This window comes from Drepanopeziza brunnea (genome assembly GCF_022702325.1).
Source record: "Drepanopeziza brunnea f. sp. 'multigermtubi' strain 214-2 chromosome Unknown ctg7, whole genome shotgun sequence".
In the NCBI taxonomy this organism is placed as follows: Eukaryota; Fungi; Ascomycota; class Leotiomycetes; order Helotiales; family Drepanopezizaceae; genus Drepanopeziza; species Drepanopeziza brunnea.
The window spans coordinates 995,782-1,021,310 of record NW_027094070.1 but is presented as its reverse complement, the minus strand read 5'-3'; the positions used below and the strand labels follow the sequence as shown (position 1 = coordinate 1,021,310).

The 25,529-nt window shown below is 48.7% G+C and overlaps 6 protein-coding genes across 6 annotated transcripts; 3 read left to right on the top strand and 3 right to left on the bottom strand.

Annotated features, from left to right (window-relative positions):
* Positions 1-2,046: 2,046 nt before the first annotated feature.
* L3040_004771 (uncharacterized protein) lies at positions 2,047-3,163 on the top strand (the record flags this gene model as incomplete). Its single annotated transcript, XM_007291092.2, has 3 exons — positions 2,047-2,232; positions 2,281-2,361; positions 2,411-3,163. The coding sequence occupies 3 exons, from the start codon at positions 2,047-2,049 to the stop codon at positions 3,161-3,163; spliced, it is 1,020 nt and encodes a 339-aa protein (XP_007291154.2).
* Positions 3,164-4,695: 1,532 nt separating this feature from the next.
* Positions 4,696-7,343, top strand: L3040_004770 (uncharacterized protein; the record flags this gene model as incomplete). The annotated part of the gene is made up of 4 exons (XM_007291093.1): positions 4,696-5,291; positions 5,355-5,984; positions 6,038-6,560; positions 6,609-7,343. The coding sequence occupies 4 exons, from the start codon at positions 4,696-4,698 to the stop codon at positions 7,341-7,343; spliced, it is 2,484 nt and encodes an 827-aa protein (XP_007291155.1).
* Positions 7,344-8,923: 1,580 nt separating this feature from the next.
* Positions 8,924-11,253, bottom strand: L3040_004769 (uncharacterized protein; the record flags this gene model as incomplete). The annotated part of the gene is made up of 8 exons (XM_007291094.1): positions 8,924-9,013; positions 9,100-9,765; positions 9,869-10,028; positions 10,159-10,424; positions 10,510-10,581; positions 10,641-10,708; positions 10,806-10,845; positions 10,939-11,253. 8 exons carry the CDS (start codon positions 11,251-11,253, stop codon positions 8,924-8,926), a joined length of 1,677 nt encoding a protein of 558 aa, XP_007291156.1.
* A 6,107-nt stretch (positions 11,254-17,360) lies between these two features.
* Positions 17,361-18,567, bottom strand: L3040_004768 (uncharacterized protein; the record flags this gene model as incomplete). The annotated part of the gene is made up of 5 exons (XM_007291095.1): positions 17,361-17,789; positions 17,847-17,959; positions 18,011-18,197; positions 18,251-18,324; positions 18,399-18,567. 5 exons carry the CDS (start codon positions 18,565-18,567, stop codon positions 17,361-17,363), a joined length of 972 nt encoding a protein of 323 aa, XP_007291157.1.
* A 1,809-nt stretch (positions 18,568-20,376) lies between these two features.
* On the bottom strand, positions 20,377-22,834 carry L3040_004767 (uncharacterized protein; the record flags this gene model as incomplete). Its single annotated transcript, XM_066156328.1, has 5 exons — positions 20,377-20,644; positions 20,692-21,374; positions 21,424-21,645; positions 21,699-22,277; positions 22,325-22,834. The coding sequence occupies 5 exons, from the start codon at positions 22,832-22,834 to the stop codon at positions 20,377-20,379; spliced, it is 2,262 nt and encodes a 753-aa protein (XP_066011744.1).
* A 705-nt stretch (positions 22,835-23,539) lies between these two features.
* On the top strand, positions 23,540-25,099 carry L3040_004766 (uncharacterized protein; the record flags this gene model as incomplete). The annotated part of the gene is made up of 5 exons (XM_007291097.1): positions 23,540-23,695; positions 23,749-24,118; positions 24,168-24,514; positions 24,563-25,009; positions 25,061-25,099. 5 exons carry the CDS (start codon positions 23,540-23,542, stop codon positions 25,097-25,099), a joined length of 1,359 nt encoding a protein of 452 aa, XP_007291159.1.
* Positions 25,100-25,529: the final 430 nt, after the last annotated feature.

The window sequence follows — 25,529 nt, the reverse complement described above, 5'->3', positions numbered from 1 at the left end:
CACCACGTGACTTGGCGGGATTATATCACGTGTCTGGACAGACGTCTGGGCAATCAAACCAAATCACCCGGGAAGAAATGTCATGGTCTACAGGGCAATGCAATGCAATGCCAGAAAGATTGACAGCTCTACCTTCTGGTTATTTATAGTCGGTCTACCTGTGACGCTTCACCATGGAACGCATTTATCTATGACGCCAACATGCTCGGGCTTCCTCTCGCTGGATGAAGAGTCAGAATACGATGGACTCAGCTGAGAGATTGTGCCACAGCTGAACCTACCTGCTTTTCGTTGACGAGCAATGGCTGAAGATACTTGTCTTGGAGAAAGCTCACCAAAGGCTCGTAGCCCCAGAGCCCGTACCCGAGTGGACTCGTCGTACTGCCGCTCTCGTCCTCTGCATCGTCGGGTACCACGATCTTCACTTCACCATTAATGTTGCCATCTGCGAACATTCGCTCATCGAACCAAAAATCTGGTTAAGCCCAAATCCAGGAAACGATGGCCTGTGGACTGTTAGGGTTACCTGTGTTCTCGATCATGGGCTTGGTTACTTGACCAGTCAGATTATCATATCAAACATGGGAGAAAGGTGATCTCTGCTCATACCTCAAATGTACCTGGTCCTTTGTGATCACTGCACACTAATCTTTGGCTTTCAAAGTGTGTCTTCTATAGAATCTGATGTGACCAGGAAATATTACGTATCATACTCTGGAAACCGGCGATTGCCTTAGTTTCAAAGAATAATTAGCATCACCCGCTCGCGGGAAAGGTTGATGCCATTACCCAATGAACCTCCAAGCTGGAACATTCAGCAAGATCGGAAAGCATGTTTCCCTTACAGTATATATAGAATGTTGGTATCGAGGCATACCTGGATCAGGGCCCTTGAAGGGACCAAATCTATCGGCGTGGACAATGCAGGCTGATATGGAAACGAGCTTTCGGTATTGGCCGCCTGCACTAATTATGCATGCCATGCCGCTGTTTGCTGTTTGCTATTGCTGTTTGCTGGTGAGTTCAGTCCCTGGTACCTTCTTAGTGCACAGCGATTGACAGCTTGCTTCAGAAGAACTATACACTATGTTATACACTGTGTTGTCCGTGGGGGGCATGATCTGATTTCTCGATCTTCTTCTGTTCCCCTGGGCCCACATGAATGCTAGTCCACGTGCCCTCTGAGGTTTTGAGGGTGTATATATATGCCTACATGCGCAGCCCATATACAGTCGGCTGCCCGGAGGTTTGGAATGGGTTGGGTATAGGTAGAGATACTGAGCATCCACGCTCAAAGTATGATGACAGTTTGTTCCTCACAGTCTAATATAATTGCATAGGGATAAGTGTGATTTTAACTTGGTCTCCCATATTTCAGACAAAGTTGCTGTCATCCTGCGTTTTGGAGGATATTGAAGCAAATTGCACACTCCGGCAATCTGATCCTCGTTAAAACGGTCATAGTATCCGAGATTTAGTCGGCTAGAGCTTTGCCCGTGACTATGTTGTAGGAGGCTCTCGCGTGTTCGATGTACAGTACGATGTATGTACCTCCCTGCCCGAAAGCGGAAGGTACGTCCTGGCTGCTGACACTGTCATCTATGCGTATCTCCGTCTTTCTCCTCTAGGCGAGCTGAGTCGTTGGAAGGTCTGAAAGGTGATCGGCTGCGCTCGTCGCCAACCAGCCTAATTAACCCGCGGAGTGAATGTCTTCGCGAGATGGCGACGACTTCAACTTTAACCCCCAGCCACCGCCAAAATTCACCTCGCTGTCCTTGAACTATCATACTCGTATACAGTATTAGCGCACAACACTAGTATATCTTCTTCATGAAGTTTTTTCTTCCATTCGAAAATTTCTTCAACGCAACCGACGACAAACCATCTTCACCGCGAACTACGCACTGCTTTGCTCTCTCTCCCAGCGGCCCCGACCAATTGTTCCCTTATTAAATCAGCTACTTCTGTACTACCAACTGTAAGTGACTGAATGCTCTCTGTGGACCTCAATTCTGACGATTCGAGCAGGTCTCGAAAAACCTCAACATGACCACTCCCACGACTACGCAACCCCAGGCTGTCCCTTGCACCCCCCCGAGACGTACTCAATTCGTTCCTCTGCAATCCAGAAGTCCCAATACGCTGTCAGCCCGCGCTCGATGCAATTCCATCCTATCCATCAGCCCAAGTCCGTCGCCAGTGCGTACTAGGTTCATTCCCCTGTCGCTAAGAGTAGGTCATAACCAAATCCTTCGCAAGTCTCTTTCTAACATGGCAAAGTCGCCAGCAACTATCATAAAGACTGTCCCGTCTGAACTTGCCTCGGAAATTCTGGCAGACCCAGATTCTGTTTTGCCAGCAGTAAGTAGCCGGTAGTCGTTGTGTCTCTCAGCTCTAACACACATCTCAGTTCCCGGAAACTATTACCCAAAGTCCCGCTCAAGATGCTTCGACTCCCGAGACTGAAGAGTGCTTTGTGGCCCCAGCAGTGGCCTTCCAGCGCTTCCGCAAATTGCCAGTGGAGCTTCGCGCCATGATCTTGAAATTTCTCATCGAAGACGGTTCGGATGTCGAAGTCTCCCACACGGGTATCACCACCGCCCGCGATCGCCGCAACGAATCATCCTCCACCGAGCGCAATACCCAAGCTTGGTGCAAGGTCTCAAGCCCACCACCAGCCATACTTCACGTCAACAAGGAATGCCGTGAGATCTCTCTCAAGTCGTACAAGGTGTTTCGCTCCGGCAGACTCACAACTCCCTTCTACTTCAATTCTGCTGCAGACAGATTTTGCATCACTAGCATTGGATGCGCCTATGCGCTAATGCATACAGGTGGCCATTCGGACACCTGGACTGCCCTCGGAGTCAAGTTCCTGGACATTAGCATAAGCTCAGAGCCCGATAAGGAATTCTACAAGAAGCTGAGCGGATCTAGAAGCCTGCTGGCGGAACGGGCTATCCTCAAGAAGACTTGGAAGTCGATCATCGAATATGTGGCTAGTTCCGTCCTGGTTCCTGTCACTACTGTCGTCGGTGCTATCTCTGACTTTGAATCGTGTACATCGGTGCGGGTTTTGGGTACAGATCATGCGTGGTACAAGGCTCACACTGTCTTCAAAGAACATGTTCCTGCTGAAAAGGGCCTGGTTATGGTGGAGTGATTGTATAGAGAGCTAGCGGGGACCATATTTGGTGGAAACTATTGTATAATTGTCATGCTTGTATCTCGGCACCTTTTCCATTGAATACATGCCTTCTCAAGTACCGGTTTTTTTGGCGGGGGGGAGGGGGTCTGAGAGGATCACAACCGCCTCTGCATTCTTAGAACCTGAACTGCATCCATCCATCAAACCACGTAAGACCAGTCTTCTTCGTAATCGGTATTTGAATCCCTTTCCTCAATAAAGCTCCGCGCGTGGCTAGCGCTTCAAGCCTGGATCAGATCTTCCTCTGCTTCAGTAAGTCAAGTCCCGAATTGCCACGGCTATCACTGGGTACCTCTAATAATGACCATCTTCATCTTGTCAAGTCTCGCCGCGTATGAGGCCCTAGCTGAGACTATACTTGAGATGATTGTATATTTCACACTCAAAGTCGCTAATCACAAGGGATCTGTCCGCAAGCATTTATTCTCCTCTGGCTCTCTTAACCCCGATGAAACTTACCCAAAGCTGTACCTTGAGTTCCTCTCCTCAAAGCCGCCTTTGAAAACATTTTGGATTATTTTCTTAGTAGCAGTCGCGTCGAACTCCTAGAGTTTCAACTGCCCTCGTTATTGTGATGCTTGTGCGCAAGTTTGCCGTCTAATGGAGAGTCCAAAGCCAAGTGAGTGTCCTAGGTGTGATGTAGATATTCCGCTTCGGATTAATGATAGCAGCTACGTAGTATGTCTAAGTCACCATGGTGCACTCCACTTTCAGTACTGGTCACACTCCTCTTCTGATATGGCTTGCGGATACCGCTAGATACTCTCATTGGCTTTGGCCCGGACCCGGTTCCAAAAGTCTATGCTAGTAATCGTCGGTTACCTCAGATCTGATTTGTGAAAAATCCCGACGTGGCGAGTCGGATCAATTTTTCTCGAATTAAGTTTAAGGCAACCGACGATCAGCTGCGCAATGCCGGTGTCACTGATATCTGCGTCAGAACCGCTCAAACGTTGAGAAGTTTTGTAATCATTTATTTCAAATTTCGCATATTGCTTCGTAGTTGCATATCGACAGTCGCTTCTGGAATGAAAAGAGTATATATATAGTATATATATAGACTTCGTAAGGGAAGCTCATGCAGCCATGCTCATACAGCTGCACTAAAGCAAATAAGCTTTTGTTGATGCATCAAGACATGCACTTATTGGTCACCCACACGACCATTCCCGTCTCATCTTGTGGCAGCTGGGCAACTCGACTCTCAGTATTATCCCGGCGAAGACAAAGTGTGCTGGTATGTAATGATAATATTTCAACCTCGCCGTCGATATTAGGATATTACCTTTCATGATCGTCCGCAGGCATTATAATGTTATGCCTCTTGGCACCTCAGAACAAGCAAACCAGCTCAATACGAAGGACCAAGAACCCGACGCTGTGAAACCCTCCCAGAACGGCCCTCTGTATGCTTCCGTCTGCAGATCGATGTGTCGACAGAGTATATGCATTCCTCGAATAGACCTTAGACCTGCCATATCAGCAGCATGTCTCGAAGCTCGACTTCCCCTCAAGCCTCCTCGAGCAGCTCCTCTCGACACCCCTCGGTCAGCCAGTCTCAACACCATGCCCCGGCCACACCGAGCGGTCTGCGGGAATCGTCAACATTGACCCAGTCGCCAGAAGGCGTGCGAGATCCAGGCGATACTCAGGATGTCGGGAAGGCAGGGCCCAGCTCGGTGACATCGCCGCTCACCTACCCTTCGCAACTCGACTACGAGCCTGACGCGGACGAGCAGAGCCTTGATGGCAAGTCGCAGGGTATAAATAAGACTGGGAGCCAGGCCATAACGGAGACTACGGCTCTCCTGAGGAAGCCTTTCGAGTACGTAGCTAGCACGCCTGCGCATACCGAGCCATGTAACCATGGGACGTTCTCCCCCAGACTCGAGAGCCGGGCGGACAGCGTGAGGAGCGCGAACAGTGGATTTGGCTTTGGAGGATCCCCTCCGAGGAGAACGGACTCTGGAGAGGGCGCCGGAGGGGCATACAGGAGCATGTTTGCTGTCATGAGGCCGAACAAGAAAATGAGCACGACGAGTTATCTGGCTGAGCGGCATGGAATCACGAATACAAAAACGATGTACGTCTGGTGGAGAATCATTGGTATTCCTCGAAATATCTGCTGATCTCCGCGCCTCCACAGGTACCTGACTTATTATGTTCCCTTCTTTGCCTGGATCCCACAATACAGATGGGTGCATCTGCAGGGGGATCTTGTGGCTGCCCTCACCATGGCATCTTTCTACTTGCCTATGGCCCTTTCGTATGCTGCGAATCTTGCCCACATACCGCCGATCAATGGATTATACTCGTTCGTCTTCAATCCCTTCATATATGCGATACTTGGTAGCTGTCCACAGATGGTGGTTGGTCCTGAGGCGGCTGGTAGTCTTTTGGTCGGCACCGTAGTAAGGTCCAGTGTGGATAGTGGGAAAACACCAGAGGACGACGACGAAATACATGCCAGGATTGCGGGAGTTGTGACGGGACTGGCCGGAGCAATGATTTTCATCGCTGGCCTCACCCGGTTGGGATTCCTGGACAGTGTTCTGAGTAGGCCTTTCTTGAGAGGCTTTATTTCCGCCATTGGATTTGTCATTATGGCGGACCAGCTCATCCCAGAGTTGGGGTTGGCGGATCTGGCAGAGGAGAGTGGCGTAAGTCACGGCAGCAGTGTGGCCAAACTGGAATTTCTGTTCGGAAACTTCCAGCATGCCTCTAAGATCACCGCGACTGTTGCAGGTGTGAGCTTCTTGATTATCATGATTTTCAGGTCCGCTAAAACTCCTGGTGAGCTCTGCAGACCATGACGCTGACAAAATGCAGAGAAATGAAGAAGCGAATGCAACCTCGCTACCCTAACGTTGCGTACTTCCCAGATCGCTTTCTTGTCGTTGTGTGTGCAGCGGTCTTGACCTGGCAATTGCGATGGGACGAGAAGGGACTCGAGATCCTGGGGGAGGTCAAAACGATTGCTGGGAGTCCGTTCACTTTCAGATGGCCATTCCAGATCTCTCACATGAAACATATCCAAGAAGCAATGTCAACTTCATTTCTAATCGCCATGCTCGGCTTCTTCGAATCGTCCGTAGCTGCTAAGAGTCTCGGCGGTGGGGATGGAAAGGATGGGATTCAGGGAATCGCATTGAGTGCTAATCGCGAGCTTGTTGCGTTGGGTGTTGCGAACCTGGTTGGTGGATGCTTCGGTGCTCTTCCTGCCTTTGGTGGCTACGGAAGAAGTAAAGTGAATGCGAGTACCGGAGGCAAGACGCCGATGAGCAGCGTTTTTCTGAGCATAATCACTGTTCTGTGTGTCTTGTTTCTGCTACCGGCATTTCACTACCTTCCCGTAAGTTGTCCTCGATCTTTATATCGGCTCGACTGACAGCTGTAACAGAAAGCTGTTCTAAGCTCTATGATCACTGTCGTAGCATGGTCTCTTATAGAAGAAGCTCCACATGATATCATGTTCTTCATCAAGATCCGGGGATACACGGAGCTTGGCCTGATGATCATTATCTTCGCAGCAACAATCTTCTACTCTCTTACCTTGGGGATGGCAATCGGAGTAGGGCTGTCCCTCCTTTCCGTCATCAAGCACAGCACCCGACCACGCATCCAGATCCTGGGCAGGATACCAGGAACAAACCGCTTCGAAAACGCCGAAGACAAGCCTGAGGATCACTTGGAGTTCATCGAAGGCTGCTTGATAGTTAAGATTCCGGAGCCCTTGACATTCGCCAACACTGGAGAACTGAAGAATCGTCTCCGACGGCTTGAGCTTTACGGGACGACGAGTGCTCACCCAGCTCTACCTCGCGTGCGCTCCCCGGAGCACAACAAGAACGTCATCTTCGACATCCACGGTGTCACCGGGCTCGACGGCTCCGGAACGCAGGTCCTCGAAGAGATCGTCCGCAAATACCGAGACCGCGGCGTGCGAGTCTTCTTTTCCCGTGGGCCCGCGGAAGGGACGCCCATCTACGAGCTGTTCCGCCGGAGCGGCATCCTGGAGCTGTGCGGCGGCAAGGATCACTTCGTCTCGGATGTCGGCGAGGCGTTGAGGCTGACGGAAATGGGTTCCGGAGGCGATTTTGGTGGTGGGTATGCCCATTCTACCGGTGGTGAGTGAGGGCGGAGGATAGACTAGAGTTCGTGGCTGGACATGGGTGTATTCGGTCGGCTCATATATACGGAATGGGTCATCTTTTTGGGCGCGCTGTTTTTTTTTTTTTGGGTGCATTTTTTGGCAGCGACGATTGGATGCCTGCGCGGCGTTTCATGGAGATGACATGAGATGAGATAGAATTCCTCTTCCGAGTGAATGAATGATCGATCGATACATAGATAGATAAATAGACCTTACCCGGCTTGTACCTGCACATGTTCATCAACCTCAAATCTGGAGACGGTAGACTCGAAGGTTGGAGCCTTCCCCATTAGAAAGGATGGCAAGACAACGAAGAGCTGCAGAACAAATGTTAGGTAGTCAGTAGTCAGTCAGTGTGTACGTGTGTACGTATGTGCGTATGTGCGTACATACCGGTACTCACTTGCTCACTTATCCATGGACGCTAGTGAAGCCCTCTCTCTCTCTCTCTCTCTCTCTTGCTGTCTCTCTCTTACTGTCTCTCTCTTACTGTCTCTCTCTTACTGTCTCTCTCTCACTGTCTCTCTCTTACTTACTTAATCGGATTACTCACGGCTTTCCTAGATACTTGTTGTCATTATTATAATCGATCGTATTATTTATTATCAATCGTATTATTTATTATCGATCGTATTATTCATTATCGATCGTATTATTTATCATCGATCGTATCATCAAGCCTAGCACCGACCTTACCTAGCGGATAGCTACCTACGGTACCTACCTACTACCGGTACGTCCCAGGCGGTACTACTTGTACTGTAGAAGTGTGCACCTGGCCTCGGCCCCGGCCCCGGACCCAAACCCGGACCCGGTCGGATCGGATCGGATCGGATCGTCTGGGTTTAGCACTACCTATATAATACTACCTTACCTACTATATATACCTATATATATACGTCACCATCGAAAAGCCATCTCTCGCGCCCTACCTACTTACTAATTCTCACCACGATAGACTTTTCCCTGTCTCAAACACTCTCTTTTCTTTTCCTTTCCTTTCCTTTTTTTCGTCGTCGTCGTCTACTTTGCTTGGTGCCTACCTACCTACCTACTTATATCCCATCAGGCGATTCCTATGTGGTGGTGGGTTTTGATGGGTGTGGTTTTATCTCTGTTTCGATCTCTTTTTCGTCTCGTTTGTATTGTATCGTATCGTATCGAAAGTTGCGTGCATGCATGCATGCCATCGCCATTATTCATGTCTTGAAGTGTCAGGTTTTTTTTTTTTTTTTTTTTTTTTTTTGTCCATTTCGCGTAATATCACCAGTGGTGGTCACAGAACAGAGCAGAGCAGAACAGGACAGGACAGGACAGATACACATACACACACACACATCTACCTCACTGCAGGAGGGGGAGGGCACAGAAAAGATTACAGCAGAAAGCGACTACTATTGAAGTGATACTAGCCTACTAGCTATCCGTCTTTCGATCCATCATCCATCCATCCGTTCATATACTCGTATGCACAAGCCTTCGTTTCATGCTGAGTCCCAGTGGGGGGGGGGGACAGCCCGTACAGTTACTAGAAGGACCGCGGGTTCGCAAAAGTCGCAGATTTAGACGATAGAAGAGGTCTCGTCATCGAGATGCTCGCTGTGGTCGACCTTGCTTACGTTGCCGTGGGCAGGGATCTTCTCTCTGTCGACCTGTTTTTGGTTTTATTTTTGCAAGTTAGTTATGTTCTCTTTTGGGGCGTGTTTCTTTGGGTTTCAGCAGGGTGGTTGATACGTACGTTGCCGGCGCGAGATGCCCAGGTGTCGTGGGGGACCCATTTGGCGGATTGGGGAGGGGTGGTCTCCTCGAGCATGCGGTCGACCTGTTCGAGGGAGAGACCCTTGGTCTCGGGGATGAGGAAGTAGGCGTAGAAGAAGCAGGCGGTGCAGAGGGAACCCCAGACGAAGAAGACGCGAGAGCCCAGGTTGGCCTCGCCCTTCTGTTTTCCGACCATGTACGGGGTGATGACGGCGATGATGCAGTTCCAGAGCCAGTTGCTAGCGGTCGAGAGCGCAACACCACGAGAGCGGATTGGAAGTGGGAAGATCTCGCCGATCAGCACCCATGCTCCTGGACCCCATGTGGTGGCGAAGAAGAAGATGTAGATGCAGATGAAGGCGATCTGGGCGGAGACGGCACTCTGGTTGTTCTGGCTCTCGCGACCGGCGGTGACACCTACAATGGCGACAATGAACTCGCAGATCAGCATGCCCAAGGCACCCCAGATCATGATTGTACGACGGCCGAATCTCTCAATAGTCCAGAAGGAGATGGGAGTGGAGCAGACGTTGACGAGAGTGGTGATGAGGCCGATCAAGAAGGGGTTGCTGATCGTGCCAAGCTGTTGGAAGAACGTGGTGCCGAAGTAGAAGATGAAGTTGATGCCAGTCCACTGTTGCATCATCTACCCAAGAAAAGTCAGCACGCGGGCTTCCTCGGAAGTTTCACGGGGCTGCAAAGCCGTAGAGGGCAGCATCCCACTGGGGCTTCGAGCAGCGAAAGCTTACCTGAAGGGAGGTGCCGAGAATGACTCGGCGCAGGTTGGAGGAGGGCATGCGAAGGCCGCCGGTGAAGCAGGACATCCAGGTCTTGAAATATCCGCCTTGTGGAATTACCGACTGCTCATACTCGAAATTTGCAACAATCTCAGCCAGCTCCTGTTGAATACTGGATGGTCGAGCAGTCAGCAGATGTTCTTTCATATCCGAGTGTCTCTGGGGGTAATTCAGGAGCAGCGCAGAATACTCATGAGACGCTGGAAAGAAAAGAGATGGGGTTGTAGCCCGAATTTTCTTACAACTCTGATCCCTCGGGTTGACCACGAAGACGGCCCAGGACATGGCTAGCGCGATCAAGGTTACCCTTCTTCACATAGTATCTGGGCGACTCGGGCAGGAGGAAGAGACCAATGGCGAGGATGATGGCCCATAACATCTGGATTGCGATCGGAATGCGGTAGGAGCCGGTGTCGAGTCGCTCTTGAGTCGCGTAGTCAACGCAAGATGCGAGAAGGATTCCGATGGTGATGCAGAACTGATAACCGGAGACGATGGCACCGCGAACCTGGGAAAGTAGTGATCAGCAACGGCGCAATCAAAAAAGTAGGGAAATACCCCGCATTCTCGGGGTATGGATATCTATCCCCTACCTTCTTTGGAGCGATCTCACTCATGTAAAGAATGATGATAGCTGATACGAAACCGACACCAAATCCTGCGACCTTCACAAAAATCAGTCCTCATTTAACATGGGTCGAAGCGGCTGATGGTTTGTACATACGAGACGACCAGCAACCAAGAGACCGAGACCAGTAGAGGCAGTTTGAAGGATAACACCGACGATAAAGACTGTCGGACACCAGATGGTCAGTCACCGCCTAGACCCGATTGGAGGGCGAATTAAGACATTCTGGAATAGGAAGGAATGAGCTCTTCAACTACATACCAAGACAGCCCGCGATGATGGTGGCCCGACGACCAATCCACTACAGAGAGTCAGCAAACATGTTTAGTCTCCAAGGTTACGAACGTGGACGCATCGGCGTGTGCGCGACGGAACGGGTAGAGCGAGCACTTACATCGGCCAGGTCACCAGCAATCAGAGCCCCAAAGAATGTACCCGCAGAGAGAATCGAGGTGATCAAGGACTTTTTCCATGCGGGGAGAGTGAAAGCATCCTTCTCGGCCTGCGATGCGCCAGGGAGGGGAATGGGGATACCGGTGTACAGGTTGATGAAGTACTTCATGCCCATGACACCAGAGATGTAGCCAGAATCGAAACCGAAGAAGATGCCACCGAACGAGGCGAAAGCGCACATCAGGTAGGCCTTCATGGTGACCGGAGCTTCAATTCTGCCCACGTCGGCCGTGCCGACCAGGTTACCAAGCGCCATTTGCGACGGTGCGTCTCTGCGCGGACGGGGTTTTTTCGTAGGGTGTGAAGGTCAGTTAAGGAGGATCTATTGTCTTGTATTATACTGTGTCGGGTTTTGTCGGGATCTGTCGTGGGATGTTTTAAGATCGATCTTGAGATGGAGGTCGAGGTCGAGGTTGAAGTTGAAGTTGAAGTTGCAGGAGAGGGAGTGGAGAGGGAAAAACAGAAGCGGGACGTGACGCGCCGGCCGGGCTACGCTACTTGTATCCCGAGAACAACAAAGAAAAGGAAAGCGAGCCGGCGACTTGGACTAGCTCTGTGTCACCGGTTGCGTCTTGTGACTCTGAACAGATTTTCTGGTCAAGGTCAATCCGCGATCAATGGTGAATGGCGAATGGTGAATGGTCCAGACTCGATGGCCAAGGTGACAGACATTCGGTCTTCGAGAAGCCAGACATGTCCCGTACGCTTGCGGCTTACGTTGGATTCGGATTCGCACCACGTTTTGTTTTTCTACTACTTGCTCCGACTCTGCTATCTGAACGCGGATCGCCCATCCTCATCTACCCGGAGATTGAGAAGATCCTGCGAACATCAGTCGGTGTTACCCGTCTGTCTCTGTCTCTGTCTCTGTCTCTCTCCCTATCTCTCATTCGGCCTTCGTTCTAGCGCGTGTTACTCACAGATACTCAATCAATCCGATCTCCTTATCACTTGACCTGGTCTATCCAACATAGCATGGAAAGTCACCCAGAAGCACCCCTTTTTTTTTCCCCCTCTCTCATCCCCGCGAACGAACTCATCAGAGAGCCGCTTGGGACTTCCTTCACCCAGGTCGCGATATATATACATATACATATATATCAGATCTTCGGTCCCGGTACGCAGGCAACCGACGTGTACACAGCGTGACCTCACCTACCCACGGTTTCAGTCGTGTCGTACAGCTCGGTCACTCTGCCGGTAATTGGGGATTGGGGATTGGGGAATGGGAATCGGTGATGGACGACTGTGCGGTTCACTTTTGCCATTGCCCAAGTTTGTTTGGTTTCGCCCTTACGCACTTGGGTTCCATTTGTGGAGGTAGATAGATAGATGGATGGATAGATGGATATCCATCGGGTACTTGCTTGCTTTGCTTGTCTGCGTGCGCGCTGAGTTTACTTTCAGCTTCAGCTTCACCTTCTTCACCTCTCTCTCTACAAGCTGCACCCGGGAGGGCATCCAAAGGGTGAGAGGGATGTCACACCCCACCTCACCTCACCTCACCTCACCTCACCTCACCCCCCCTCATACCAGCCCGGACCCGACGGGTCACACAAGCCAGTCGCACCAGCAACGAGCCGGGACGCCAACCAGGTGGTCTCGTCTACATATTTCTTCGTTCCTCGGAATACCTGACAGCGTCCTCCTCGTCCTCCTCGTCCTCCTCGTCCTCCTCGTACGACGTGAAAAGAAAAGAAAAGAAAAGAAAAGACGTGACGCTCCCAGCGGGGATCGCTTTCGACGTTATTTATACACATACCTAGGTATCCAACACACACACACACACACACACACACACATATATATATATATAGACACACACCTACCGGTACATACACCACCTATATCTATCCACTCCACGAAGCGACGTCAAAAAAAAAAAAAGCTCCACTTAAAAAACCCCCCAAGTCTCTCGGCTCGGGTCTCGGACTACGCTACGGTACGGTACGGTACGCTACCTTACCTAGACCACCCTTTTCTCTTCTCTTCTCTACCCTGCCTTACCTTACCCTGCCTTACCTTACCTTACGTACCTTACTGTAACGGTACCTTACTGTACGGTACGGTACCTTAAATGCCCTCCTTCCCCTTCTCCACCCGTCCCCGCGCAGTGGAGAATCGGTGATCTCTCCCAGAGCCCTGGTTCTGGGATCCGGATCCGGATCCGGATCGGGAATCGGGGGTGGGGGTCTGGATCGGGAATCGGAAAGCTCCCTCCTAAGTAGGTATTCTTTACGTGCGTGCGTACGTACTGTACATACTTACTGGATTTACTTACTGGATTTACTTACTGGATCTACTTACTGGATTTACTTAATAGTGGGCCTTGACGTCGCAACTTTTAGGGCCCTTCCCTAAAGTGGGCGAAAAAATTATGTCCCGCGAAAAAATTATGTCCCGCTTTAACGCTAAAAATCGCGGGGAACGTAGACACTTATATTGCTTATAACATTGCTCATAACGTTGCAATAATATATATATATATATATTTAATAATGTTATTTATTTTTAATTAAGCTACGAAAAAATTATTTCACCGCGTATCCTTTAAATTGAATTAAAAGATGCTATAGATCGAATCGACATCGAATCTTCTTTCTCTTTAAGCTCTTTTTTAGGCTCTTCTTATCTAATAAGCATCATTTTTGCTAAAAGAGACGAAGGTAAAGTATTTAATCTTTTATTTTCGTCGTTATCGCTAATTTGAATGCAAGATAATAGGTTTTGTCTAATTCGAAAGCGTTTTTCTTTTGTAAGGATTTAAAGATCGATTGAATACGAAGGGTCCGCGAATATAATAAGATTTCTTTTTTGAACTTTTTTTAACGCAGCTTCTTCGTTTGCAATTGCGTTTCGAAAAGAAATCAGATTAATATTATCAGCTTTTAGTTCTTTTATTATAGGTTGCTTTTCGCGGTCTCGAATAAGGACTTCTCGTTCGGGTGGAATGTGTATAAGAATCTTTCGACCTTATTGCTTATACGCTTCGTTTAACTATTTCTTTCGCTCTTTTTCGGCTTTCCGATTAAGAACTCTTTGATTATAACGATCGTTTCGAATTTTAATCGTTGCTAACTTAAGTTTAGCGTTCGCTATCTTAAGACTAGCTTCTTGCTTTTTTATTTTTATAGCCTTAACTTTTTCGAATGCTTTAAAAGCTAGTATATTCTTTTCCGTTTGCAAACTCGACCTTTTAATTAGCTTTTTTCGATATGTATCGCGCTAAAGCTTTTGATTTTTATCGAGTTCTGCTTAATTAAAGCTTCTTCGTAACAATTAAGTCTCGATACTTTGTTTCGCGATATCGAAGCGTTAGCGGTTAAGAGAAGAAAGAGCTATTTTAATCTTATCGTTTAAATCGTCGAATTGCTTTACACAATCTTGAAAAGATTAAAAAGGTCGAGGTAGCGCAAGAAAAGGTAATTCGTTAGGTTGCTTATCGATTGAAAAAGAATATTTATCTTTTTTAAAATCAAACGTTTCTCCGTACTCGAGTATATGCAATCCCGCTTCTTTTTTACTCTTTTTATTATACTCTTTCAATTTGCGTTGAATTTAAGAAAAGCTGATCGGCTACATTTTTGCATCTCGAAAAGCGTATTTGATATTCCGAGTTGTAAAGGTTTGCTCGCGAATTTAAAAAAGGTCTCGTATAAACGATGAGATAATATATTTAGCTTCGAAGCTTCGAATAGCATTTATAATAGTATATTATTGATTATGTTTCTAAATACGAAAGCAGCCGATATCGAAAAGTTGTAAAAGATAAGTTTAATAAAAAGAGAATTTAATAAGCTATATACGATTTTGTTTAGCTAATAAAATGAAATTTGAAGCTTCGTAGCAAAGCTAACTATTAAGTAATAATATTATTTACGATTTATCGAGTCCTTGATCGGTATACTTAATAAAGTGCTTAAGCCACTTTATAATAATCTTATCGTTTGTATAATCGGATTCGGAAATAATGACAACTTTATATCTAATTATCTTTTCGGAAAACCAAGACGCTATAATTTGCTTTCCGAGCATAATAATCATTAGAGGAATAGCTTTTCTATCGGCAAGAATAGCTTCGATTACAGTTACGGATAATCGATTTTTATAGATTTTTATATATATCTCTTTGATTCCGATAAGTACGATAACTTCTTTTCTAGCCGGCATACAAATCCGCGCGCCTTTCTCATTTATATTTGCGATTCTATGCTTATCTTTAAGCCTAATTCCGCAAAACTGGATAGCAAAAACAAGCTCGATATGGAACTAATTAGAAAGAGATTTCTCGATATGCATATCGACGCGATGAGATGCGATTGGTTTGGTTCGTATAGCATAGAGTTCTATTATATTTCTCAATCAAGATTGAAACTAACGCTAAGAAGGTTCTAGCTTATTTTCTTGTATTTTAAGGTAGCAAATACATCGATAAAGCATACGCTTAATAGCTCCTTTCCTTCTTTTAGTTGCTTGATCTGCGGCGTAGATTAAAACAGCTTTGTGCTATGCTGCTGATAGAACTATAGGCCTCTTTACTTATAGCGCTTTCCTTTCTTTTAATCGAGCTTATTTAGCTTGATACTTATTCTATCTTCGCTTTAAAGTATTAGGCTTTTCTATTATATAAATGCGACTCGCAGTAAAAAGTGTTTCGAAAGGGTTTTCGAAGAGCCATTCGAATGCTAGCTGTATTCGCTTATATTAAGAAGCTTTTAAGAGCTTCTGGTATTCAGAATTAGGATCAGGAGGTGCAAGAGCGCGCGCGCGTTTTTTGCCTATTTTTATTTGGGTACGTAAGTCAATGTTTGATGGAAAATGTTGTGTTGAAGTGTTATTGAAGTGTCTACGTTCCCCGCGATTTTTGGCGTTGAAGCGGGACATAATTTTTTCGCGAGACATAATTTTTTCGCCCATTTTAGGGAAGGGCCCCAAAAGTTGCGACGTCAAGGCCCACTATTACTGGATTTACTTACTGGATTCACTACGTACGTAGGTCCCTACGCGCTGAGAGGGAAGGGAGGAGGGGCGAGGGATAGTTATTACTACATACCTATGGATGAATGTACCAGTAGGTATGTACTACTACATCCCGCCGTCGCGCGATCGAGTCAAATGCCAAAGGCCAAATGCCAAAAGCCAAAGGCTTCTTCTTCTTCTTCTTCTTCTTCTTCTTCTTCTTCTTCTTCTTCTTCTTCTCTCAGCTGAGCTGTTCCCAGCTCCTTCCTCGTCACGTCGCGTCGCATCGCATCGCATCGCATCTGAGACACCCAACCCAAGTCTCCCCTTTCCCCTTCCCCCTTTCCCCTTTCCCCTTCCTCCTTCGCCTGCCCCACTCTGGAATGGAGCGGGATAGGGATAGGGATGGAATGGAATGGGGGCAAATGTACCGGTCGGTAGTCAATACTATACCAGTAATAGTAGTTAGGTAGTTCCGTAGTAATTAAATGACGTGCTTACTACGTGCTTACTATTGTACCAGTACCGGTACTTATCGGTCCCCTTTCCCCTTTCCCCGCAATCGCCAACGTGGCTGGGGAGAACAAAGGAGCGAGAGATGGGAATGACGTGACGTGACGCCTTCGGATATAATGTAGTATGGTGTGGTAAGTATCGTCGCGCGGCTGGGGTCATGTGGACAGACACAGACAGTGCATGCCATGCAAAGCATGCACGCATGCACGCATGCATACCGGTACACGTGCTTGCACGGGCTTTTAGGGCTTCGAATGGGCAAGCCCCCCCGGTGTGGCGAGAGGAGAGGAAAGAGGTAAAAGAGCGAAAAGAGTGAGAGCCAGGGCTACTGTACAGCACGTGCTCTATTAAGGTGGGTTAAGGTAGAAAACTTCCGTCGAGGTTCAATAAACCCCTCCCCCCCCCCCCCCTTTTTCTCTTCGATTTGCATCCAAATATCTAAGTAATACTTCTGGTTCGGCCATAGATTTTCCCAGTCCTGTCCCGGTCCGCCGTATCCGATAATAAAAAAGTAGAAAAAATACAAAAAGATAAAAATACAAAAAAAAAACCCCCAAAAAAATCCAAAAAAACTCCGTAATCAACGCCGTGATGCAGACCCTAGTGGGTATCTCTGAGAACACATGTCGGTCTATTCCGTTCCGTTCTCATACCCCTCCGACGATCTTCGGACCCCGCCGTTGCGACCAGGCAATAATATCGTCTCGACGTGCCAGGCACAGCCCACGTTTGTTCCCGCCCCAGGCTCCAGCCAACGACCCCCCGCGAAATAACAAGAAGCAGCCGGGAGCCGGGGTGGCACAATACACAATACAGCAGAGAGAATCCCAGACGGGGGGTCACAACAGACCACGAGCCTCGCTCCGCTGCCATCGATCGCTCCCGAGATCAGAAAGACGCAGGCTCCGTGGGTCGATACTGATCGACCTCCTGCGGCGGATATTGCTGCGGCGGTTGGTATTTTTGCGGTTCTTGAGCCTGTCGCTCCAGTTGCGCCTGTCGCTCCTGTTCGTTCTTCTTCTCGGCCAGCTTGGCCTCCTGCTGTTCTCGCATGTCTTTCTTGATGTTGCGCATCCGGATGTATATGTAGACGCCAGCTACCAGAGTGACCGCGAGGGTACCCACGAGCACGAGGCCGTTGACCAACGGATCCTGTCTCTCCTGCGTCAAGAGCACTCCAACGTAGACGATGGTGATCTGTTTGGGGGAGGTGAGGAAGGTAGCCATCGCGAAATGCCAGAACTTGACATCGGTGGTCGAGAAGACGGCCGTGGAGATATGGGTCGGGATGACCGAGAACCGGATCAGCAGGATGATCTAGATGGTCACGGGTCAACGTCGCCGTTCTGGCCCAAGAGGATCGGTGATACGTACCCAGAATCCTCCGTCGCGCGCCAACCGGGCCAGGGCGCCGTACGTGATGTTCGTCTTCTCGAGCTTCATGGCCTTTCTCCGGAAAGCATACTTGAAAGCATACCAGGTTCCGACTACCAGGATCAGCAACCACTCTCGGTAAGCGGGTCGGAAGGTTGGCCTACCTTCACCGAGAAATGTTCCAACGGCAACAATGGCAAATCCTACCCAGAGTCCCCAAACAACCCCCACGAGCAGACCGATGATCTCGTGGCCGAAGAGGGGGGGGAACGAAATAATGATGAGGATGATGATCGGAATGATAAAGCCGCCGGGCATCTCCTTGAGTTTGAACGATGCTGGCCGTAACGCCTGCTAAGATCAGCAAGTGACCCCCTCATAATCTCGCCAGGCCCAGCACAAACCTCGACAATCTTGGTGTGGTTAATGGTGACGAGCGCGATAAGCACGCTGAGCAAGACAGCGAAGATCCAGTGGGCTGCGAAGACATATTTAGCATTGCTTGCACTCCCCTCGCTGCGCCGGGAGGGCGGTCAGCCCGGGCTCACGCACGAATATATTTCTTCTTCGTGAACGGGTCCTTCCATTTGAAGTCCTTGAACTCGTACTGCATCTCCTCGACATCGGGCTGCGCCTTCCCTTTCACTGTCTGGCTCTGGGCCGACTCTTGCTTTTGCAATACGGACAACTCCACACCGTCGCCTTTATCCCGCGTCGTCATCTTGTCGATCTCGTGCCCTCCAGCGCAATTCGAATGCAGAGGTCAATATGTCGGCAGGCCAGGATCCAGCTGTCCGTCCAGGGCTTTTCGTGTAGCAGCGAATCTCAAGATGATGCCGGCGTTATCTTAGGTGTAGAACTTCGGGGGGAAATGGGGCAGCGGGAATGGCAAGCAAGATAAAGGATGAGACTCTGGCATTTTTCCAGAGTATGAAGAGGTCAAAGTCGAAGTCGGATTAAGGTATTGTTTGAGGAGCGTTTGGGTTTCACCCAGCCGAGTCGCCTATCTTCTTCGTCAACGGAACTCTTCTTGGCGGCGTGTCGAGATGGAGCACCACATGTTTCATGCTTTCATGCTTGTTGCAATGTCGGCCTTCTCCGTATCACTGGCTGGATCTGACCAGCTCGAATCTCTTTGCTTTAATTCGGGCCTTCATTTGTCAGTGAAGGGGAGAAGAGAGTCGAGGTCCTAGAAGGACACCCAGGTTGGGGATCATGGTATCGGGAGTTGAAGCTGGTGAGTTGGCTACCGTGCTCGCTTCCTCTTGTGGCTGTACCGTAGGTACTTTACTGCATTTTGTACGGTATATAGCTTGTATAATAGAGTTCATCGCAAGTTCGCAACTCTGAAGTCTACCGAATTCAGATATACACGTGACCAACATAGCGGGGGCTAGGCGCCAAGGGCAGTGCGTTCGGTAGAGGGATGTTGCTTGTAGGAAAGGTAGGGAAGCCGATTTCTTATCCGATCATCGTTTTATCTTGGTGCAGTATACACGGAGACATTTCCGAATTGAAAGAGCATCGACAGCGATAAACGCATTCTGGGGAGGTCGCGAGGACACCACCGAGTTTTCACAGTCGGTTTTCCTCGTAAATAAAACTCGACACCAAAACAATGAATAAACATCGAGTCAGCACCTACCTAGTTACCCATATCCCTGCGACTTCCCAAAGCAGCAATCCCCAAAATCGAAATCGGAATGCCCTTTGCCGGGTTAGGCAAGCGCTCGCAAGGACCCTCCCGGGCCCGCGTAGCGCATTGCGCCGTTTTGGACATTCGGGAACTCTAAAACAGTTCCCGCACTATTTTTTTTTTCAGTGTCTGCTTCCTTCGACTTCGGATAAGTTGTGAGCTATACGACGAGCGTTGGGCTCGCAAACCCATCAAGTATACGAGGTTTGGGGTTTCCTCCTTGCTGAGAAAGCGCTTAACTTGCTTACACAGTGGCGAGAGGTGTTCGCTCTATTTGCGTATCGGCCTTGGCGATCTCGCTAGAAAAAGTAGGCGCGGCGGGCGCTGAGACAGGAACACTTGATGCGTACTGTGAAGGTATACGGCGTCGAATCGCTCGGACTTTCAGAGCGGACCCTCAACAGCCTACATACGAGCCGGAGACATGCCCGGAGACACCAAAGAAAAAAAAACTAACTAGCGACGCATGTAGTTCAGCCAGCTTTTAACAAAGACTTTGCTTAACTAGCGAACCAAGATTACTACCTTGGAGGAACAACGGTAGTGGAGATATGTGCAATCGATAGGATGTCAAGGGTATTATAGTGTCTTCTTTAAGAGCGCAGTCGAAATAGAGAAAAGGAAGATGTGACTAACGATGATGTCAAAAAGGATATGATAGATTTTTGGTCTGTATATGCAGTGATGAAACTTGTCTGGGAAAGGGGACTTGCGTACTCTATCTAATGCTATATGGCACCTAGCAGAAATGCCGCAGAGCCCACGTGGGGAAACCCGAATGCGATCGCCTGCCTGTCCAGAGGCCCCATTTTACACATTATGTACAATCAGAATTCACGAGCTTGAGAAGGCGTCATGGATAGCGTCGCCTTCTTCGAGTGTGACACGTAAACCGAGTAGCTCAAAGGCAAGACCCGCGACGTCGGGCTCGATACCGGATTCCAGGACGAGGTCGTCTTCTGAGAAGTTTAGCCTGGAGAGGCAGAGGAGGTATTTCTGGCAGCCGCCAGGTATGGTGGATAGTTTCTTCTGAAGGTCGAGATTTTCGTACTTCGTTACAATATAATACAGCAGTCGCGTAGCTAGCGTCACAATTCGGGCACTGAGACTGTATTAGTTCAGCGACTTGGTCACGTTGAAGAATCTTACCTGTCTTCACGGCCAGATTGATAATCGTACAGACTATCCATTTCGTCGCTTATGAGAGACACTAGCTTCCCAAGCAGATGCTGATGAGCGGCCAGAGCGTTACTGGCGTAGGGAGAACGGGTCATTCCAATAAGAAGAAGGAGAGATCGAATCTGCAGATGCGATATATCACTAGCAGCCCACTTTTCGCCAATAATTGGCTTGTTCGGAGCTTCCCATTTGGTGGCAAGAACAACCTTTCTCGGTATCTCGGTGAAGCAGAAAGAGATTCGATCGATGATATAACCTGGCTGATTATGCATTGTTTCATCGCCGGGGAATGCTCCGAAGCTGTCTTTCATAATACTCGTTGACAAGAGATCCAGCATCAACTCGACATCCGTTGGGCCCTGGTTAGGACTGAGCATAAATAGGACGAGGTCCCAGCGCATCAGCTTCCAGAAGCGAAGTATATGTTCCTGGCTGGACATGCAGCCTTGAGCGGCGAGATACATGAGAGACATACACGTAGTGCAATCGATCCTATCGTCGTATGCTGTCCTGTTGAATCGAGGGATAGCAACGCGGTCAGCAGTTCGCTGAGTGATTGGTAGCAATGTGTCGATGATGAAGGGAGCAATTGACGATGTGTTGAGCTCCAAAGCAGACGTCAACATAGCCATGAATAAATACATCGGTTCGTACTATGAGCACCGGTTAGGTTCGCCTTGCACGAGAGCCATATTAACTTACGTATTCCTCGTCCATACATCTGGTCCACATAGAGATAAGAAGCTCGCAAAAATCGATTTCAAGATCTTTAGATAGCTTCTTAAATCCCAGAGATGGAACTTTGCATAGTATGATAGACTGAAATGACTCGCTGGGAGCAGATGGATATGCATGCTTGCCTAGTTCCTCGAAGGTGCGCAAGTTCTTGCCGTCGATGCGATGATCTAGCATAATTCCAAGAAACTGCAATATCGAATTAGCCAAGTAGGACACATGGAGATGATGGGAGAGCATACATCGAATCTTTCATCTTGGACTGCTAATCTTGCTATTAGAGCTTCGTCAAGTACGGGGGCCTGTTGACCCGGGTCCGTGGATGAAGACTCCTCTGGATGGATAACATGTAAAGCACCGGCCGGACTTTCGACAGTTTTGCGTTTCCTTTTTCCTGGCTTGGATGGAGTATTTCGTTTCTGAAACTTCGATGGGGATATCCTAGATGGTGACAAGATATCCATCTCATCATCATCGAATCCATCTCGATGGGGGAGAGCCTTTTTCTTTTTTGGAGTCGTCGTCAAATCGCTTACTTTCCTCTCCACTTCCCTTGCTTTGTTCAGCTTCCGTACCCTCTCGGTCTCCTCGGCCAAATCCCGTTTGATGAAGTCTCTCTCGGTGGCAGCATTCTTCTCGGCGATCCGGGCGGCCTCCAGAGCCTTTTGTTGCTTTGCCAGTTTTTCCTCGCCTAGCTTGCGTTGCGCTGCGATTTCTCGCTCGTATTCCTTGACCGTGGTCTCGTGTTTGCTTCTTACGATAGAAATTTCTCCGGCTTTAGCGTTGACTTCATTCTTGAGACTGTTTGTTTCTTTCCTCAACTACAGAAGTTTAGAAAATTCTAAGAACAGTGGGTGGGGTTTCGAACCTCCTCGACCATCCGCTTTAGTCGTTCCACTTCCGAGTTGGCTTCCGTTTGGGCAGCGCTTCCTTGCTCGACTCGCAGGGAATCATCCTCAGGAACCGCAGCTCGAGACTGCGTGTGGGATCGAACGGGATGGCTGGGCAGAGGTTGATTGGAATCAGTAGGAGGAATCGGGCATTGTCGATTGGCCAAGATGTGATTCGTATTACCGTGCGGAAAGGGGCGCAGATGTTCTCGCTGGGACGCTTGGCCCGGGATGCTTCGATGGGGGTAATGGGTCAAGGCGGGCGTACTTCGAGACTCGTCAACTACAATGGCATCGTCCAGATCTTCATCATCAAACTCGTCACCATAGTCGGAGGAAGGAGGAGGTTGGTATCGTGGGGCCTGGGTCTGGGCTTGGGCTTGTGTAAACTGGATGGCATTGTTCTCTAGCTCTTCAAGCGCATCTTCTGGCAAGGCGTCGAGATCATCGTCACCGAAGAAGCTATCGCCATCGTCGTACCCTGCCATACCGTGGGATACTCATAGCATTGCATTGGCGGCGGGCTCTATCGGTGGTCATAGACAAAGGGCCCGGGCTTGGTGTAGAAACTTCAAGCTGAGTTGAATCGACCGCGACGTTTGGTTTGGCGACGCGTTTTCTGCCACCGCCTTCGGGCCCGGAAGATCAGCACTCCCGATTGTTTCTTTAAACTTTGCCGGGGGTCATCAGACGACGATGACAACTGAACCAAGTAAGCCGATATTCAATGTGTACTACTAAAATATGTAGGATTTTCCTTCTTGAAATCCAATCACATCCGTGCGTTCTTTAATTAAAATTATCTTTTTTATTTTCCACAACCCGGCCGAATCTTGTGCCCACGGAGAAAACCTGTAATGGGCCGCCCCTAATAAACGAATTACCAAGCTCTCCAAATAGGATAGGTACTTACGTCAACGTCACTGGCCCCGACCAGCCTTTCCACTTTCACGACGCCAACACCAACGCCAGCGACTTCTCGACAACTCGACCCAAACCAAACCCTTCGTCAAAGTCTGATCAACCTAGGTCAGTTCCGGCATACGAGACTCACGATACGTCGCAGCAACTTCATGACTACGCCCGGGGCATAGAAAGCATTCGCGCCTCGGCAGCAAAATTACACAACCTCCGACCAAGCGGAAGAAAGGGGACTATCGCACTCGACGTCCTATCAGATACAGACAGGTACGATGGCGAAACCACGCCGCAGCATCAAGTTCAACCACCGAAATGGTCACAGTTCCGGGATGGACGGGAGAAGAAGCAGCTTCTCGGATATCAGTGAAGCTGCATCAGAGCCAGGCTCTCCTACCCAGTCCAAGACCGGCAATGATGGCACGCTAGATGTAAGGAATCCAAGTCTGCAGGTCATGCGATATCCAACTGACTTCTCTGCAAGTCCCAGGAGCCCCCGGTGTCCGAGTACGAGAAGAAGAAGGCGACCTTTATCACTCGATCGATATGGACATTCGTTATGATCGGCGCGTTTTTCGGGGCGATGTTCATGGGCCATATTTACATTATTGCTATTGTAACGGCAGTGCAGATCGTCTCTTTCAAGGAGGTCATTGCGATTGCCAATGTCCCCAGTCGAGCGCGAAGGTTAAAATTCACAAAGGCCCTGAATTGGTACTGGTTGGCAACGACAATGTACTTCTTATACGGGGAGAGTGTGATTTACTATTTCAAGCATATCGTACTGGTCGACAAGGTGCTTCTGCCGTTTGCGACCCATCACCGATTCATAAGTTTCATGCTCTACGTTATAGGTAATTCCATTGTCAAGGGCACAACCAGAAAGGTACTAACATATCCTAGGATTTGTATTCTTCGTTGCTTCCTTACAAGCTGGGCACTACCGATTTCAGTTTACACAGTTCGCTTGGACCCATATGGCCCTCTACCTCATTGTGGTGCAGGCACATTTCATCATGAACAACGTCTTCGAGGGAATGATTTGGTTCTTTCTGCCCGTCTCCTTGGTTATCTGCAACGACATCTTTGCATACATCTGCGGAATTACTTTTGGCCGAACGCAGCTCATTAAGCTGTCACCCAAGAAGACAGTTGAAGGATTTGTTGGTGCTTGGATTTTAACAATAATTTTTGGTGTTGGCATGACCAATGTCCTGATGAGATACAAGTATTTTATCTGTCCTGTAAATGTGAGTAGTAGGCAAGTCACGATAGGGCGGCTCGCTAAATTTCCCTAGGATCTGGGAGCAAACATCTGGACCGGCCTTCAATGCACACCAAATCCCGTCTTCCTTCCAAGCCTCTACCACCTACCAATCTGGTTTCCTTTCTTCAAGTCTTTCTCCATGGCCCCCATGCAAGTCCACATCTTGGTCTTCGGAACATTTGCCTCCCTGATTGCTCCCTTCGGTGGTTTCTTCGCCTCGGGCCTCAAACGTACTTTCAAGATCAAGGACTTCGGTGACTCGATCCCTGGTCACGGTGGAATCACTGATCGCATGGACTGTCAATTCATCATGGGATTCTTCGCATACATGTATTACCATAGCTTCATCGCAGTCTATAAGGTGTCGCTTGGAGGTGTCATCGAAAGCGCGATCAATGGTTTAACTCCGCAGGAGCAAATGGAGCTGGTCAAAGGTATCAGCAAGCATCTCTACAACCAGGGTATTATTCCGGAAGGAGTAAGTCCTCTTTTGATCCCTCTCGATGTCATAGTTCCTGACTCTTCCTAGGTACTGGACTGTCTGAACCTCGCAGTACGGAGGAGATGAGACTTGCCTGGCTCCTGCATTACGACTGATGAGTTTTAACCACGTGGATTGTTTGGGTTCTTGTGTAAAAATACCCTTCTACTTGATATGCCTATAATTCCTTGGGTACCTCTTCATTTCCAGATGGGCTTCTCTGTCAATGAGTAGGAACACGATTTTATTTTGCTTTTTCATCGGTTCTGGGTTCAAGGCGGCGTAAATGAGCATAGAGAGCGTCCAGTGTGGGTGCTTGGAAAATATGTTGATGTTGACGGGTCCTTAGTAATGCCTTGGGAATACCAAAAGTCAAAAGCGCTGGCTTGTCTGTCCAACGTCGTGGGATGTTCACAGGCCGTCAATTGCATTACTTCTCCCACGTGATGTGAAAGACTCATAATCTGAGTTTCCATCTGCGTTCAGATCTGCTCGATGTGCAAGAATATCTGTGGTA